Source organism: Prinia subflava, chromosome 3, assembly GCF_021018805.1.
Source record: "Prinia subflava isolate CZ2003 ecotype Zambia chromosome 3, Cam_Psub_1.2, whole genome shotgun sequence".
Classification (NCBI taxonomy): domain Eukaryota; kingdom Metazoa; phylum Chordata; class Aves; order Passeriformes; family Cisticolidae; genus Prinia; species Prinia subflava.
Window position 1 is genome coordinate 33,716,389 of NC_086249.1, and position 18,721 is coordinate 33,735,109.

At 38.0% G+C, this 18,721-nt stretch overlaps 1 protein-coding gene across 2 annotated transcripts in view; it reads left to right on the forward strand.

The window, feature by feature from the left end:
- The window catches only part of ATM (ATM serine/threonine kinase), a 57,082-nt gene extending 47,012 nt beyond the window's left edge, over window positions 1-10,070 (forward strand). Inside the window, exons 53-63 of one of the 2 annotated variants that reach the window (XM_063394592.1) lie at window positions 105-243; window positions 587-669; window positions 1,948-2,088; window positions 3,041-3,157; window positions 4,308-4,457; window positions 5,185-5,350; window positions 6,557-6,643; window positions 6,722-6,836; window positions 8,220-8,283; window positions 8,956-9,092; window positions 9,213-10,070. In XM_063394592.1, coding sequence (XP_063250662.1) covers window positions 105-243; window positions 587-669; window positions 1,948-2,088; window positions 3,041-3,157; window positions 4,308-4,457; window positions 5,185-5,350; window positions 6,557-6,643; window positions 6,722-6,836; window positions 8,220-8,283; window positions 8,956-9,092; window positions 9,213-9,396 — 1,383 coding nt within the window. In that variant the 3' untranslated portion in view covers window positions 9,397-10,070. The remainder of the gene's footprint in view (window positions 1-104; window positions 244-586; window positions 670-1,947; window positions 2,089-3,040; window positions 3,158-4,307; window positions 4,458-5,184; window positions 5,351-6,556; window positions 6,644-6,721; window positions 6,837-8,219; window positions 8,284-8,955; window positions 9,093-9,212) is intronic. The other variant, XM_063394594.1, reaches the window with a different exon arrangement.
- The last annotated feature ends 8,651 nt before the right edge of the window (window positions 10,071-18,721 follow it).

Sequence of the window (18,721 nt, forward strand, 5' to 3'; positions counted from 1 at the left end):
ACATATCTCAACTGAATTTAATCGACTGCATGTTATGATGCCTCTTTAATATTAAAAAGTGTAGTTTACAAGATCTGATGTTTGTATTCCATTGGGTTTTTTAGGACAGAATGGAAGCTGCTAGCAGTATAATGAATATTGTAAGGAAAAGAAGAGCTCATATGGTTAGAGACATCGAAGCACTTTGTGATGCTTACATCACATTAGCAAATTTAGATGCTAATCCATGGAAAAATCAAAGAAGTAAGTCTTGGGAAAACTATTTTTTGTTTTAATAATGAAGATAGGTTTTATTTTCTCAGATTAAAAAGTGTATTTCTAAATACTGGTATTTAATTAAAAGAGGTACTAGCATTGTCTTCTATTTTTCATGTATATAGAATATAGTCTGGATTAAAAGTTGTAGGCTCAGATCCTTAGCATGCAACTCCAGAAATCACCAGTTGTCCTGTGGTCATCTTCATCAGCTCAAATAAAAGTGTGCAGTGAGTTTTTGGGTCCCACAAGCAGTGTAAGCTGGGTTTTGTCAATTCAGGTGTATTTTTATAGGTCTGAATTTAAAAATATTCATTCCTCTTGATTACAGAAGGAATAAGTATTCCAGCTGACCAGCCAATTATTAAACTGAAGAATTTGGAGGATGTTGCTGTTCCTACCATGGAAATTAAGGTGACTGAAGTTGAAAAAATATTCACTATAATACCATCATCATAGAAGCACAGAATCATCTTCAAGTTTTTGTAATGGCAGTCATCTCTTCATCCAATTCCCATGGTTTTTACCTGTGGGGATACTTTCTTGTCAGCTGGGAGGTGCAGGGTGAGATGGTTTCCTTACAAGACCTCGTTCCCCAGCGTGTGCTGGATAATGGTTTGTTGTACAATGACAGCTTTGCCACTGTCACCTCTGAGCAGTCTCTCATTAACAAAAGGTGAATACCATAGTGAACTACCTGCCTCACCCAGGGCATTTGGGAATGCGAATCTCCTGTGTTGTAGGAGCTAGCTCAGACTTTCAGGGAGGCACTGAATGTCACAAAAGGTGTGAAAATCAACAGACTTGCCTCTTCTGCTGTTCCTGTGCTTTTACCATTCAGTCATGGGGAATGATCCATTCCCACTGGCATAAGCAGTTGACTGGAGGGGTGCACAGCACTCACGTCCTGATGCCACATGCTCCACCTGGGAAACCGCGCAGTTTCAGGAGTTGCTTTGTGGGCCAAAATCTAAATTTAAATGTTGCAAAGCTAGAATTCCTCGTGTTGAAATCCTTCAGGCTATGTCTATAAAGTCAAGGGAATGCTTTAAGGTATTTGACTTCAGAGGACAGAAGTTGCCACCCATGCTGAATAACATCTGTTTGTAGGGCTCCAGTTGGCCCCAGGTGTTGCTCCTTTCTTCCACTGGATCGTGCTTTGCTTTGCTTTTCTTCTCCTGCAGTCCAGACTGACTGAAATGGCTGCAGGTCTGTGATGCAGTCTGCTGGGGCAGTGTTTCCTTGCAGCTGGCTGAGCAGGATTGCTCTGGGGCATGAGGATACAGGGGGTGGCAGAGGTACAGATCCTGTACCCTGCAGCAGGTTTGGCAGTGTAGATTGGGTCCATTTGCAGCCTAGTTTAAGCCTAATGCTCCCCAGCCATGTGTGAGCAGATTCCTGGGACAGAGCTTGCTGGGACAGGCTAACATTGTGTCACAGCTTTTTAGTGGAAGTCTGCAGCACCACGTCCCTTCTGCCAGTGAGGTGAACAAGGAGGAATCAAAAAAAAAAAATCCTTTGCCCAGCATATTTTCATATCCTTTGTGGTGTTATCCTTGTAGATGATGGAGTGCTTGTGTTAATATTTAGCATACAGCCTGCTAGTGAGGTTTGCAAGCAACTTACTTCTGCTTTGTGTGTGTGAAATGGAGGTAATATTTACATTCATTTTAAATGTATTTTTAATTTCAGGTGGATCCCACGGGACAGTATGAAAATCTGGTCACAATAAGTTCTTTCAAGCGAGAATTTCGTTTGGCAGGAGGCATGAATCTGCCTAAAATAATAGACTGTGTAGGATCAGATGGTAAAGAAAGGAGGCAGCTTGTTAAGGTGGGTTCTGTCAGTTGTAATGACATCTCAGAGAGTTGACATGCTGGAATTTTTTTTTAAGCTCTCCTGTCCAGTTTTCATATATATCATTTCTGTACCATGAGCAGACTTTTCACACTTCCCTCTCAGTTTTCTCAGCTGAGGAATGCTTTAATAAACAAAATTGCAACGTATTAATAAGTAATATAATATAAATAATAAGTAATGATATTAAATAGGTTTGTAATTATGTTTCAGCAGTGCATGTAATGAATATCCAGGAGCTTACCTGACAACTACCAGACTTGCCTGGTCATGCCTCAGCTGGTGACCTGAAGTGTACTGTAAATAAAAACCATCAACATATTGTGTTAAATACCTCCTTTCTTCTTCCCCATATAAAAAAGTATTTGCAATTCAGAGACAATCAAAAGTATGCACATAGAAGCAAAAATCTCTCAAAAAATTTATTTCTCCTTAGACTCAGCTGATTTCATTCTCTCTTTGAATGCAAACATTGGGCAGTTGCTGGGAGAATTCTGTTTTGCTGCTAAGTATGGGTTAGTTTTGAAAGCTTTAAAAAGAAGCATGAATCACGAGATCTGCATCCAGCAATCAGAACTGCAGTGCCAACTGATGCTGCTTCCCCTGTGTGCTGGGTTGCTAAACAATGGTGAATGAAACACCTGTTTTTGAAAAGAGACACACATCCCCGTAAGACATGTAGGTTGGTTGAAACATGAATCAAATAACGTCCAAAAAAAAAAAAAAGATGGTTCTGTTTAAGCAGCTGAACACTAATAGAAAACCAAACACAGAGAAAAAACAACTATTAATTATATTTTATTGCAAGTGATTATTGTGGAAAAGTAACTAGTGTTTAGTGCAGTTTTTAAAATAATTTCTTAACTCGCTGAGTAAGAAATGGATGCTGAGAAGTGTTTTTTAACTGCCTTTTCTGTTTATGCTGAAGGGGCGTGATGACCTGAGACAAGATGCTGTAATGCAACAAGTTTTCCAGATGTGCAATACATTGCTCCAGCAAAACACTGAAACTCGAAAGAGAAAATTAAATATCCGAAGATACAAGGTAACCCTGAACAGCTGTGGCAGCAGAGAAATAAAGCATATTTCCCCTTCTCCTCCTTTTAACCCAAAGCAATACAAAAGGATTTTTTATTTATGTGCTATTAAAATAGTCACTGTGCCTTGAGGTATGGAATATATTTATTACAATTTAATTTTTTTCAAATCATTAAAATAAATTTCTTGATGTCCAATATATATTTACTCTTCAAAGATTTCTTTATATGAACTTGTAATTGAAAAGAAATTAGGTAATGCACTGTCATTAAATTGTAAGTTGCTAGTCATTAAACTTGAACATACAAGTTTGTTTAAGAATTTTCATTAATTTGCCTTGTGATATTCCTTGATTAATAATTCATTTGAGTCTTGCAGTATTCCTTACAATTGAACTCAGAAGTCCCATCTAGGGTCTTTCATGCAGAATTTGAACTGTTTTTTTTTGGCATTGGCAATACGATTCCAAATCGTATTGGAGTCAGAACTGGGAATAAGAATTGCAATAAATTCTTATTGTGAATACAGGAAATGTATTTAAACAGGAGCTTTCCTTTCCTCCTTCTCTTTTATATACTTGGGATTATAATAATAGCTGTGAAGGTGATCTCTGAATTAAGTACTATTGAAGTATAAGCTCTTCTCTTTGGCAGATGAGAAATGTACACTCTGGAATCTCTAAAGGTGCTTATCTGAATAGCTAGCATTGTTATAAGAATTCTCAGATGGAGTTAAAGTCTCATTTTTTGAATAACTTTCAAGTAAGACTCTGGTTTCTGTGTGTGTAAGAATGAGCGACAGCAGGGCAAAATAGAGTGGGTGTTGCATTATGAAATAGAGACTTCTATAAGAAAAGAAAATTGAAGGAAAGAGGCAGTAGCTAATCATCAGGCTGTGCTGACAGCTCTAGTGGAAGGTTCTCTGGGTTAGGAAAAAATTGCAACTATTAGGTAGAAAAAAATTGAGTGAATTTTTGTATATGTATACATGTGCATTTGGAAGACATATTGTGGTCAGCCGCATGCTTCAGCCTTCTTTGTCTTTTTAAACAAACAGAAATGTGCACCCAGCCAGGCTCTGCAGGATGTGTAGTCATAGTTTGGTGTGTATAACCCTCCCACATGTAAAGCTTTTGCTCTGTGGTTTTGCTTTTCCAGGTGGTTCCCCTTTCCCAGAGAAGTGGAGTTCTGGAGTGGTGCTCAGGAACAACTCCCATCGGAGAGTTCCTTGTGAATGCTGAAGAAGGAGCTCACAAGAGATACAGGCCAAAGGATTACTCCAGTTATCAGTGTCACAAAATATTGCTGGTGAGTCCAAATAACTTAAAAAAACACCAAAAAATTAGCTGATTCATAATGTTTACTTGGAGAGGGTGTGGGGATGAAGGGGGGTGGAATTTACAGAGAAGTATTTACTGTACTTTTGGTATTTCTAATAATGAATATGACCAGTGGCATGGAATAAGTAGATATTCAGACTTTTTCAGTTCAGTTCCACAGATGACCTCACCATAACTTTACAAAATTGCAGACAAGTATACCTGTTACTTTATATACCCATGATTGTGCAATAATCTGGTTCCTTTCAAATTGCTATAGTAGTAACAGGATAAAAGTATATTTAATTTTGGCTTTGTGGAGCTTTTGTATGGGAATGAGTGGGAATGACTTTCTCACAGTGACATGAGGCCATCAGATAAGCAGAGGTACCAGAACAGAGTGCAAGGAAAGGAAGTGTCTCCCAACAAGATCCATTTACCTGCACATGACTCTAAAACACATGCACCTGCTGCATCAAGGAAATAGGAATGGTTTTTCCCTTTTTTTTTAGCCTCAGAGTTGTGTACGAAAGTAGAATTGTTTAGTAAGGCAGATAGGTGCATTAATAATTGCTGCAAAAAAAGACAATAATTCTTAGAAAGAGAAGGAAGTGAGAACTGCATTTGATGGAGGGGAGGTGGGTAGAAAGGAAGGAAGAGGTAATTTTCTTCTGAAGCAGTTAGTCATGGGTAAAACACTTCTTACGTGTTTAAAGGATGCCCAAAAGAAACATTCTGATGAGAAATACAGAATCTTCATGGACGTCTGTGAGAATTTTCAACCTGTGTTCCGCTATTTCTGCATGGAGAAATTCCTGGACCCAGCTGTGTGGTTTGAGAAGCGATTGGCATACACGCGCAGTGTGGCTACGTCTTCCATAGGTATGGGATTATTTACAGGGGTTTTTTAGGTTACACAGCCAAAGGGTTTACACCATTTCAGACATAGTGGCTGTCCTGCTTTTGTCACATGTCAGAAATGGCACAGTAGGGGGCAAAAAAGGCCAGTAAGAACATCAGCAATAGTTTTGTAATTAAGATTTCTAATTTGTTCCTCCACACCCCTATTTTTTCTGAAGAAGCAAGAATTAAATTCTGTGTTTCTTTGTTTATATAGTGATTTGCTTTCTTAGATTCTGGAAGTTTGTGGTTTTTTACCTGACTTCATTTCTGTTGTTTTGGTTTAACATTTATTCATTTCACATGTAGCCTCTGATGCTTTAGCTGAATTGAAAAGCTCAATCTTTTACTGTTTTTGTACTGGCATTATTATCCATGGCTGAAATGGTTATTTAAGCTCTGGGATATTTCCTTTGATTTTCATGTCATAATAAAGAAAAAGAAGTATTTAAATGTAAGTACTGTGGATTTTTTTTTGGATGACTCAGTTCTGTACCAAGTCTCTGGGAGACATTTTTTAGTAGATTGTATACATTGCAGTAGATCCCATTTTAGAAGGTAACATGTTTTTGCACTCTCTTTTTACTGAAGGAAAAAAAAAAGAAGTAAATCTGCAGTGTGGTACAATTCAGATGAAAGATTTTTGTAGGAAATACTACTGCTGTCCATGTCCATCAGCTAATAAAAACATCATCAGGTGTAAATAGCAGTAAGGGAAATGTAGTTTGGAGTTTTTCTACTTTCAAGGACAGTAAAGCACTGAAATAGTCTTACATGAAAGATCTTATAATTTGGATTGCTGGAGATTTTTAAAACTGAGTTAGATAAAAGTTGTTTTATTGGGGGAGTTGTTAATGATTTTATTACGCTCTTGCTTTTAATCTTTTTTTCAAAGCTGCAATATTATTTGATAAAATTTGATCTACAGGTAGAAATGGGAAAGAAATCTGTGGAGTAGGTGAAACTATGCACATCTATATGAGAATACCTTTTTGCCATTTCATTCAGTCAATTTTCTTTTTGTATTTGTAAAATGCCATTTGCTCTTTCCTTGGGCAATACCTATCTGTAGGGAAGAAATATTCTCACTTTTAATTTTTTTTCACCTTTTAAAATTACACCAATAATCTTTCTTAGACTTTCTGTGGTTTTTATTACATGGTTTCAGCACTTATATTCTTGTTTCAGTTGGCTACATTCTTGGACTTGGAGACAGACATGTTCAGAATATCCTGATAGATGAACAAACAGCAGAACTGGTGCATATAGATCTGGGTAAGTGGGACAGCAAGAGAACCTTACTTTTCTTTACTTTAAGTTTTTTAAAAAAACTTTTATTGTCCTTTCATTTAGGGGTTGCTTTTGAGCAAGGCAAAATCCTTCCCACACCAGAGACTGTTCCATTTAGGTTAACCAGGGACATTGTGGACGGAATGGGCATCACCGGCGTGGAAGGGGTCTTCAGAAGGTGAGGGCTCCTCAATGGCACAGGGATAAGGAGGCAGCAGAGAACTTCCAGCACTGGGATTGTTACATGTTAGATAGTTCTGGTGCTTCAGAGGGGGCTCAGATTGCTGCTGGTAACACCCTAAATGCTGACCTTTAACTCCTGTGCTCATATTTATATAATCAGCTGACAGTTCATTATTGGTGTTTCATTTTGTTCTCTTGTTAATGGGTTATTGTCACCCTCGTGGAATTCAGGGAGGGCTCAGTGGTTCCAAAGGCTCCACAGCTAACTGCTGATTCGGAATGATGTTTTTTCATATATTCATATATTTTATATTACTTTGCAAGTACAAAATATAAATCCCATAATAGATCTGGACTGCAAAACAGAAGAATCGCAAATGAGTTGAGTTCCTGTCAACCTGCATCCTGCCTTCTGTGAATGACCCAAGGGCTTCCTAAAAAGCAGGACATTTCTCATTCCAGAATTCAATACTTGCGACCTCCAAATTTCATGTCTTAAAAAAAGTACATAGTGTAGGTGTTGTATTTCTAAGGCAGCAATTAAAGTTAGTAAGTAGTTCCTAGTGCTCCTTTGTCCCATGAAGGAGCAGTCACTGCCAATTCTAGTCTCAAGATGATGCTGTCAAATTCACTGTTTGGTATTACTTCTGAAACCATGATACAGAAAAACGTGAATTGTTGGGCTCCAGCTGAAGTAAATAAGAGTATCAAAGGCCCTGGTGCAGATGCTGTGTCTGCCTCAGCCAGCCTGATTTGTACTTAACAGCACAGGTATAACTGGTAAACAAATCCTTGGCTGTGTGTGTGTTCTTGTCCTGAGGGAGACAGGAGGCCTAATCCCTCTTTCACAGGAGTACCTGGCCCAAGGAGAGTTTGGCATTCCTTCCAGGAGCTTCATTTGCTTGGGAGTAAATGTAGGTAACCACTACTGCATCAAAAGTCATTGAGGGAATTTCAGAAACTGCTTATAGTCTGGCTACTGGATCTGCTCATTTCATGGAAAAGAACCCTACCGAGATTCTCCAGTGTGTTCCAGAGCACCCCTGGCACGTTTTCATCCAGCCAAGCAATTCTGCCATTGTGGCACATCCTATCAGGCAGTGTTAACTCAGTGGTTAACTCTGCATATCAAAATATTTCAGACAGTGAAATACATCATCCCTTTCCACAGAGAAATAATAATCGGTGAACTACACAGTCTTCTCTTGGTTTTAGATGTCTAAATTTCTCCCTTTTTTCCCAAGTGAAAATATCAGAGGGGTTACTCCTATGTTAGAAATTAAACTTCAAGTAGAGTACAAATATCCATTATTTAAATTACAAAAATACCATTTCATTTTACCAAAAACAACCTAAAATACTGTAAAATATTTTCTAGATGCTGTGAGAAAACAATGGCTGTTATGAGAAATTCTCAAGAAGCTTTGTTGACTATTGTAGAGGTAAGCATTTTTTCATTCTTTAGGACAGTAACCTGCCAGAATGTCTTCATTTTTTTGTCTTTGTCTTCAAATGCATCACTGCATCAAATACTCATTTAGGGTGTTTTGTACTGAATTAGGACATTGTGGCATTGGTCAGATTTGTTAATTTGTGTAATCTTTGATAAAGTTATAACCAGTTTGCATTTTCCATGGGAACTGTTCCTTCAGGCAGTTCTCCCTCTTCAATACCTACATGCTCCCAGCCATACTGCAACATTCCCAGCAGGAGTAATACTGATGGAATTAAAGCCACTTCGCATAAGTCACAAAGAAGAGAATGAAAGTGATTTTTGAGAGCAGGTTATACTGTGCATTAAAAGCTAATAATTCTCTTTAGTGCCTAACAGTGTATTAAAAAATGTCCTATTCACTGCTGAGGTGGGACTGATGGCAAAACCTTGTGAAGTATGAACAACACAAATACCTGCAAGTAAACAGAGGTAGTTTTGTTGTTCAATCATTCTACTAAGCAATTTAGCCCAATTCTGTTGATGAAAAAAGAAAGAAAACCAAAACAAAACACTAATCCTCCTATTATTGTGGTTAGTGTGAGCATTTCCAACAGTGCTAGGACACTGAACAAGCTGTAATTAACAGTTGAAACTAAAAGAGGTTTATTTTACTGTGTAGGTGCTGCTCTATGATCCTCTTTTCGACTGGACCATGAACCCCTTGAAAGCTTTGTATTTGCAGCAGAGGCCAGAGGATGAGGCTGACATGAGCTCTACACTTGGTACTGGTCCACAAGAACCTCAAAGAAAAGCCAGGTGCAAGATTTTTTCTTACCCTCCTCTTGGTGCACTCATGCCTTACTTGGTGATTTTCTTGCTGCATGTTGTTCAGGAGCCACACCTAGAGCACCTGTTTTTCTTTTTTTATTCTGCCAGCAGTGATGACCAGAGTTTTAACAAGGTGGCTGAGCGTGTTCTGATGAGACTTCAGGAGAAGCTGAAAGGTGTTGAGGAGGGAACAGTGCTCAGTGTGGGAGGGCAGGTGAACCTCCTCATACAGCAGGCCATGGACCCTAAAAATCTGAGCCGTCTCTTTCCTGGATGGAAACCCTGGGTGTGACTTGGAAGGATCCAGCATGCTTTTAGAAGAAACCTATTTTTTTGTACTAAGTGTTCTAACATTTCAAACTGGTATTTCACAAAATTTATATCAGGAGCAACCACGAGGCCTTGTGCATATTAGCCTTTGGTGGATGGTTTGGGTTTTTTTCAGTAACCTGTTACTGAGAAACATTTTTTGTTCTGCTTAGGTTCATCCTACAACCTAAACCACCAGGCATTGCTCTGATGTTCCTTGTGACCCACAAGGGCTTTGCTTGGGCAGACTGGATGTGTTGTCTTCTTAAAACATGAGGTTCATCACTGTTGTGTATCTCCTACAATGCTGGACTCTGGTATCTGGTAGTGATAACATGTCTGTAGAATGGATGATCCAAAAACCAGGACTCATGATATAACCAGCTAAATTACATTTCCCAAAGGGGGCTATACTCTAAATCCTCAGTGAAAGAAAACCAGAGAACTTCATGTGTAATGAATCAAGGGCTTTGGGGGTTGGGTTTTTTAAGCTTAGTTAAATGGACGCTTCTGTATATAGATGACAACTTTAGGTCAAGTATAATATGACTGCTTTTTTTTTCCCAGTTGTAAATTAAATTATGCTGGTACTTTATTTTTATATTACTGTAAAATATTCAATAAGAAATAAAAAATATTCAGTTTTTGTTGCTCTGACTTCCTTGACAAGGCATACTGACTCTGCAATGAAACTGAGCATATTGGAAATGCCTGTAAAGCAAGCAGTCACTGTATCTGCAGTAAACACCTCTCAGAAACACTGAAGTTGTATTCTGAGCACAAAAATCTGATTCTGAGTGCACATGGTTTTACAGAAGACATTGCTTCTTCTTAAAGTAAAAAATTGGGTAGTCAGTGAATATGGATAACCGGAGAATCCATTCAAATAATGGTCTAACTTGCATAATTAATAAATCTTCCCAAAGCATCTTTATATTTAAAAATATAAATAAAGGTTGGTGTACCCGTACATTATCTTAGTTTACATTTCATGCATTTTTACAGCAGTATAAATGAAGAACTCCTGTTCCAATTAGCATTTAATGGGTTTTATTTGTACAGTGTTCCCACAACTTTTATGCTGTGTCTTTTATAAAATATTGTCTGCGTGGCAAAGTGAGTCTTTTGTAGTATATTTTCATGCAGCTGACATAAATTTCTGATGATCCTTGCAACCAAAAGCACATCCTGGCTTTTTTTGTGGGGAGGAAATACTGTCCAGGGGTAACAGTGATCTGTTTGTTCTCTGAAAATGAAAGTAACTGACAGAGCACATGCTCTTTATGTGAAATTTAAAGGACACTTTGGGAGAAATGTCCTATCAAGCAATGGCAGGTACAAAGGAAGGAACAAAACAAAAAGTCCTTGAAGTATTTTTCTTCACCACAGACTGTCCTGGGGTGATCTATAATGTTACTGTATTCCATATTTATCTGCACCCAAAAAATTTTACTGTCTCTTATTAACCATTGTAGTATTTTTGTACATTATATCCTCAGTAAAGGGAGAGCAGATCCTGCTCTCTGACCCTTTTATGTGATTTTTTTTTTCCATCTAGATATAGATCTTTTAGATTCTCATCAAAGTTGTTAACACTTCCAAACAATAACCAGCTTTGCCTCCAGACATGCTTTCCCCAGACTACCTCTGTCTGTGGTAGAGAGTCCTTGAGATTTCCCATAAAGATAGATTCTGATTTTTAGAAGACCAAATGTTTAGTTGTAGGTGTTTCTCAGGCCACCGCAGAGAAAGCAAGGGCTTTGGAAACTCTCTCCAGAAAGTGCTCCATACAGAGTTCAGACTATATAAAATAAACAACTAATAAGGCACTTGTGCTTCTCATGACTCACCTGGAATTTCGGACACCTTCCAGTCATTGTACTCCTGAGCTTACCTTTGCCTGGACACTGCTGTTGGATTTGGGCCCATCAAGCCAAAAGAAAACCTGAAATTACAGAGTTGTACAGTAGCTGAAGCCTGTGGTGTGCACATTCCTCAGCATACCTTCCCAGCCTACTGTCCTGTTCTTTAAGGGAATTTAAGTTCTTACCAGCAAGGTCACACACTGTAAATTTTACCAACACATTCAGTCGTTGTCAGACAGGGAGTTACATTTTTTCTTCAAGTCTCCAGCCCTGCTTCCAAGCCCTTAAACATGCCATGGAACTTCTAGATAGCATTTATCAATAGTCAAGATGTTAAATGAATGCTTTTCATGGGCAGCTCCCAAAACAAATGCTGTCATGGAGGAGAGACTGGTGGAGTGTCCTGACCCATGTTTAGGCAGCTGGCATATCAGGACTAAAGCAGTACTCCCTGGCTGAGATTTTCATTCCACAAAGTCTTGCCAAGATATCTGAAATAGCTCACGCATTACATAAATCTTTACTTGGGAAGTAACATCACCTTACTCAAAAATTAGATCAGTTACTCTAGTCAGACATAAAAAAGGAAGCAATGTCTAACCAAGCTTGCTTAGTGTCTCTTACTCCATTTGTCTTCACATTGGTTTGCATTTCCTTTTTCTCCCAGACTCTCTGCACCCACAGCCCAGTGCATGTAAACACTGGTGAGCCCAACCCCGTGCAGGGCTCTCCACTGTCCCTTCTGCAGCATTTCTGAAACGAGCTCTCTGACAAACTAAAGCTGAGAAAAAGCCAAGGGGTGCTGCCCAAAGCTGAGCACAGACTGTGGGTGATGACTGAGTAGTGTGGAACATCGGGAATCCAGCTTGCTGGACCCATGGCCCTCGGGCTCCCTAACCCCTTTATTATTTAGCAATAAAGGCAAAGACTTCAGTTAAGCAAAATCCAAGGTGAATTCCATAGTTCCTTAGGGCTGATGCTGCGGACAAGCCCTGTGGTTTGGCTTCATCTTCCCTAAAAGCAGTGCTGACTGTGACAACACATCCCCTTCTCCTGAGGAACTTCTGTGTTGTCCACTGCCAGAAGTGAAGCAAACAGTCTTGGACAGAGAGAGAACAATCACAGTTCAGAGGGGATTACTTCAGAGGCAAAATGTATTTAAGTAAATGTCTGTGAAACAGGTTAAAGATTGAAATCTTGATAATAAGAGCTAAAAATAAAGGATCACTTTGTAACAACTTTTTCAGCTTTCAGTATAAAGTTTGAGCATTAATTCAGCAATCTACTGTGCAGAAGCCTTGCGCTGTGCTCTGAAGAAATGCGCTCTGAAAAACTAAATTACAGCAAATGCATTTTGAGCAGAATGTTGACATTGGTGTTTATAAACAGCAGCGTCCACTGTAAAAGCAGCTGACATTTGCTTTTTCAGTCAGGCAGTGCTTGTTTAGTCAGCTTTTCTCCTGAAATTACAACTCCACATCACAATGGAGTAAAGAAAATACAAACAAATACTAGCAAAATGACCACTTAGGATTTGTATCCATTGGAAAAAGGTCTTTCTCAGAGAAAAAGTGAACTTACAGGTGTTACATCTGGTCTTGATAAGAAATCTGTTTCTCATTCTTAAAAGGGAGTAAAAACCTCAGTTCCACTGAAGTTATGGTGTGGATATGGATCATGTAGTGACTTAAAAAACTGGAAGTCCAAACAGGAGTGGAAATGAGAGTAAATACATAATTTACATCTTTAAAACTGCACTATGCATATACTTGCTACAAATCCTTACAACACTAACTTAAAATTTTAAAACAACCAAATAAAATCAAAGCTAGAGACAGTGCTATTTGTGCTTCAGAAATGGAGATATATAAGCAAATTAAATAACGAAGCATCTAACGAAGTAGTTTCTATAATTATGAGACATATCTGATATCAATGCTCTGGGGTTTGGGTCTTCTTTTTTTACCTAATAGTTTCCACTTCATATTGTTCCATTGTTTAAAATTCAAAATTATTTCTCACAAAATACATTTGTTGGCCAATTTTTTTTCTAGACAGCAGCATGAGTCCTAAATTACATCAAACCATTTCAATCATCTCAGTGTAAAGGAAAGGAGAATCTGGTTCTTTATATGATTTTGTTTTGGTTTTTAGACTTGCCTCACTACCTTCATCAGTTGATTATGTTAACACACCTATGCATTGCATAATGTGGAAGTAGATGAGACACACTAAGAGCCCCTTGGCTATGTCAAAACACAGAAACTGATGCCCTATCAGCACACAGCTGTCCTACCAGTGTAATTAAAACCAGTTTTAAATCAATTTATTGAGGTCTGTGAAAACCACTGTGACTGCAAACCTCCATGTGACACACATCCCCTTATCATTATCTCTTATCTCTCCACCTGAATGCTGTCATCTCGTAAAGCACTGACAATACACGAGGCGTTGTGTTGAGGCAAACATTATGCACAGAAAGATAAACACAGACCTTTGAGCCTCTGCTTCTCCTCGGGATATGCAACGATTACTTAAAGCAAAAGTGTCCTGTCATCATTCAGTTCCAAATTACCAGTTTTATTTTATGTAAAACATGGAAGTCAGCCTGTGGGCTCCCTGTTCCTCACTGTCCTTCTCAACCACTTTCCTTCTCACTCCTACGCTATTTTTTGAGCCTTTGTTCTAATGGTTATAAAGTATTTTTTTTTTCCATTTCAAAAGCCTTTACTGAGCGAGGCTCTCAGCCTGTCCCTCCCCTACTTCACTCATTGTTTTCTGGTTTCATTACAGCATCTGCATCACAGTTGTAGCTGAGGGGTCTTTTTATACCTTGTTGCTATAAAAGAACTACTCATCTCCTAATTATAGGCATGCCTGAAGCTTTTAAAGTTAAATAGTGCAGTAAGAAATTGCATGTCTATAAAACCATTTAAAGAAACTAATAGGATTATATTAAAAATATTTTTACATTTTCCAGTTATTCTATATTAGAAATATGAGTATCTCAGTATGGAAGTGATCCAATTGACTATACACCAAGGAGTTTAATGGAAGAGGAGGCTGTTACAACATGTTCTCTATATAAAATAAGTAATTTACTTTTATTGCTGGCTGTCACAATGCATTTAACATATCCAATTTAGGAATAACTCATTATTTTGATATTGGTCTTCCAAGTCTCTCTATGAGGTAACTAGAATTTACTGAAAATGCATTATCATTCACTGAGAAGAAAATCAGGGCTTCCTTGTAGTTGCTCAGTTTTTTATGATCTGAAAGTGATTTATCCTTGCAGATTAATACAAACCAGCTGTTTCTCTTGCAAGATTCATGATACCACTCCCATGTATTGATGTGTGGCCTTTGTCAGAGTTTGTTGGGTTTTTTTAAAATAAAGACACTATTTCCTAATATTGGAAGTGTTAAATAGAAAGAAGGTGCATCAAAGGACTGCATTTGCAGACACTGATGAATTGTTTCTCTTCAAAAAGTACAGTCAGAACCAAAATAAATTTAATTCTAAAATAATTAAGTGCACATGCAGTGGTGTTACAATCTCACTTAACCAAACCCTATGCCAATAATAAAACACAATAAAACCAGTTAATTCCTTAGAGTAATTCAAAAGTGTAGATGTGCCTAATGCTTCATTTTCCTTGTGTATAATTAAATTGAGGTGTACTAATGACATTGTGTGCATAAGGAAAGTTAAGTAAGGAGAAAGAAGAGACAGAAACCAAATCATTATAGAAGGAAAGCAGAAATTTAGTAAAATTGCCAAGATATCTGGGCAAATAAACTATCTTCCTTCCAGCAATTTCAGGTGAGGTAGCCATAACACTTAGTTAAATACCCCAAAAGCATGAGAGATTTACAAAGGATTATGATTTTCCAAGTTATTTAAACACCAAAGATCAAGAGACAAGCATTTCATACCTAAATCGAAGCAAACATGTGTACTAAGATATTTCAAGTAAAAGAACATTTAAGCACTTTATACCATTTTTCAAGTCTCCCTGTAGCACCCAAGTCAGAAGGTTACATACCACAGGCTTGCTCTGCAGCTATCAGAGCTGGAAAGGTCCTTCCCCAGAACAATTTTACAACAGCCAAGATATTCATTACCCTACAGAGAGCCCAGCTTCTTCCTGCTGATTACAGAAGAACCTTAAACAACTCTTGCCTCTTGCTGATGTATCTCTGCTAAGGGAGCAAAGACAGGTGGAATAAATCTGGCCACTAAAAGTCTGCAATAAGAGTCAGGTGCAGCTGAAATCAACAGAAAGACTAAGACTGAGCTGGAAAAAAAAAAAAAAAGCTGTGGGTTAGTAAGAGCAGAATCCCCACCAATCTCTGAGTCAGTAACATGGACAAGTTGTTAGCACTGCAGAGATTATTGTGGATTTAGGAATCTAGTTTTATCCACTTTGACTTGCTTTGCTGAACACATTGAATGAATGCAAATATTCTTAATGCTTTCATGCAGTGGCATTTCTGTGCATCCAGAATGAATACCACAGAGAATACCCCCTATGGTAAATGGATGCTTACAGTACCCAGCCTGATTTTGATGACAATATCTGCTGCAACACCCAGCAACTCTGTCTGCAAGTGGAAAGATAATGATCTGTAATGCTTGCATCCTACAGAGAAATGAGGTCAGAAAGTATATCACTGTGAATATTCTGTTTCAGTGGCAGTATATGCAGCACCCTGAATTACTTGGCAGTACTTGGCAGGCTCTTGATCAGGTTTAGGCCCTTTAGTAGAGAAACTAGAAAATTTGCAAAACATAGTGAGGCAGGCAGGCAAAGTGGCCTAAAGAACACACCATCTACAGTGTCCCAAGAATAATCAAAGGAAGTCAGCCTGGTCTATAAATGCTTTTATAATTATCAAGCAGCTTTCAGGTGGCTTGTATGAATTAATTCCAGTCTATCCTCATTAACTCTAAAAGACAGCTGCCTTCCATGTGCTTAGTTTCTTCTGTTCTTCCTTTCCTTTAGTTTTGTCTTTACTTTGATGTCCACCTTTGTTTTCCCTTGGATCCCAGTTTCAGTTGTTTTCAACCTCACAGTGCATCCGTAACTGTGGGACCCAGAAAGGACTGGAGGCAATCAAAAGTAACTGTCTGATTTGAATTACTGTACTGAGCCTTATTTTACAACCCTGTGCCACAACTATAACGCAGTGAGACAGCCAGAAGTAGAACCCAACAAGCCACTATAGAACGGATCTTACTTTGCATTGCCCTCCCTAACTTGTACAGCACTCATCTCCTGAGGGTAACTGCCCTTCACCAGAAAAGGAAGATACTGCTGTTACTGAGTAGTTCTAGAGTTTAATTTAAAGTTCCATCAAAAACATTCAGGAAGGAGAGCATTGGTGAGTATCCTCCCTGTCAGAATATCCAACTACTTAAAGAATAATAGAAGAAGAAGGAAATTATTCCTTCTGCCAACAAAGTAGATTTTGTCACTGATTTCAGTGACAGTTCAAGACATGCAATTGAATCTCCCAACAGATCCATTTTAAAATGACTTGTATGTCCATTTGTATTTTTATGTAATGTTCACCATTTTGTAAGTAAGCAGAATCTCTGTTTCTTAATCAGAGATTACCAGACAAGCAAATAAACACATTTATTTCTGCATAGCCTGTGACCAGTTAGATATGGTAGCAGCATGTGCACTACTTTGACTTCCTTTGTCAATAATGTGAAGACCTGAGAGATGACTGTCATTGATCCCACCCCAGGTAACGGGAATTTTTAAATGTAGCAAGAAAGAAGAAACTTTATTTCATTTTATTAATCCTTCTTACCATGTAGCATATTATCCTGTATTATTTACTTTATCACAGGCAAAAAAACCCTCAAACAAACCCTTACCCAAACCCCTAATTTTTTTTATTTTAAAATAAACCCTTATATATGTTAGTGCTGATAGATCAGCTAGATGGATAAAATCAGGTAAATAAAAGAGGAAGATGCCTGTACTGGTTAAGCCAGGAGATACTGTTCCAAAAAATCTCTTGCCTTTTATATAACAAAGAGTTTCAACATCCTTGATTGAAGAAGAGGACATAAAGCATAAAAGAAAACACACCCTAGATTTGCTGATGATATTGCAACTCGATTTCAAAGACAAAGACTTTGAAACAGTGATCAAAAAGCTGTGAAAGTAATATAAAGTCTGTTTGAAAGCAGGCCCAAGTATACTCACAAGATAGCTTTTGAAACTCCTCAGGCCAGTTTAAGAGCCAGCTTTTGCCAGAGGCCTTCATCCCCATCAGTACTCCAAATTAACATTTATTACAGAAAGCAATTACATGTAATTTAACATTAAATTAAAATGCAAAGTTAAATCCAGACAAGTATTAGTCTGACAATATAGGGAGAATACAAACAGAGGTGCAATATTATACAAATAAGGCAGCTATAACTATAAATACATGGCATTGTTCTATGGAGAAGCAGAGAGGACGGGGTAATAAGCATTGGTTTAACTGAAAATACAGGGATAATTTCCCTGCTGTGAGTGAATGCTTAAGCCTGGGGAAGTGCCAGGAAAGCTGTCACGGCTCTCAGACCTTGAGATACCAGCCAAGGGAATACCTGCTGGCTCCATGACAGGAGCAAGTGCTCCTGTGAAGTCAAAACAGTACTTGTGTAATCCATGACTTGTTTTCTTTGCTTGCTTTCTTTCTCAAAGGGAAGTCTGTCTCAGCAATTAGTGAACTACTGATCCTTCATGAATTGATAACTTTTTTCAAGAAGGGGAAGAGGAGAAACTTCATAGGTTTAGATTCAACTCAGTATATAGTATTTTTTGTGAAAGAGAGCCTTAGCTTAGTTTTATTCTGTCTTCTTTTCAGGCAACTACTTTTAAGTCCTTGAGCACTATCGGAATATATTTATTTATTCAGAAAATATTTATTTTCCATGCAATTGATGAGTATGGAAAATTTTAACCATTTATTAACTTGGCATAATGTAGCACAGTGATTCACTTCAAGAAGTCCAAAATTTATAATATGGTTAATTAACACAGTTTTGAAGTAAAGGCCAGACCATTTCAAGTGAGAAGCCCCAGAAAATGTCTGAGGGGTTTTATTACTTATTAAATTGGGTTACTTAGGATATCAGTATCACATTTTCTCTTTTTCTATAGAACTAAGGTTTTTCAGGAACAGACCATTTTGTTTTCAGAAACAAGTAGGAGACTGCAATTGGATATGATGCAAGTTTAAAGGGCCAATTTAATGAGTTCAGTGGGTGTTGATGTTGCCTCTGTTGCCCTGAAAATGACAGTTTATCATTGTCTTGGTTTGGAAAGACAGGTGTCTGCTAGGGAAAACTGGAGTTTCCCTTGGAATGGAGAATGTAAACCCCTCTCCCCTCCAAATTAAAATAATTTTGCAATTGAGGGCTTTTAAAGC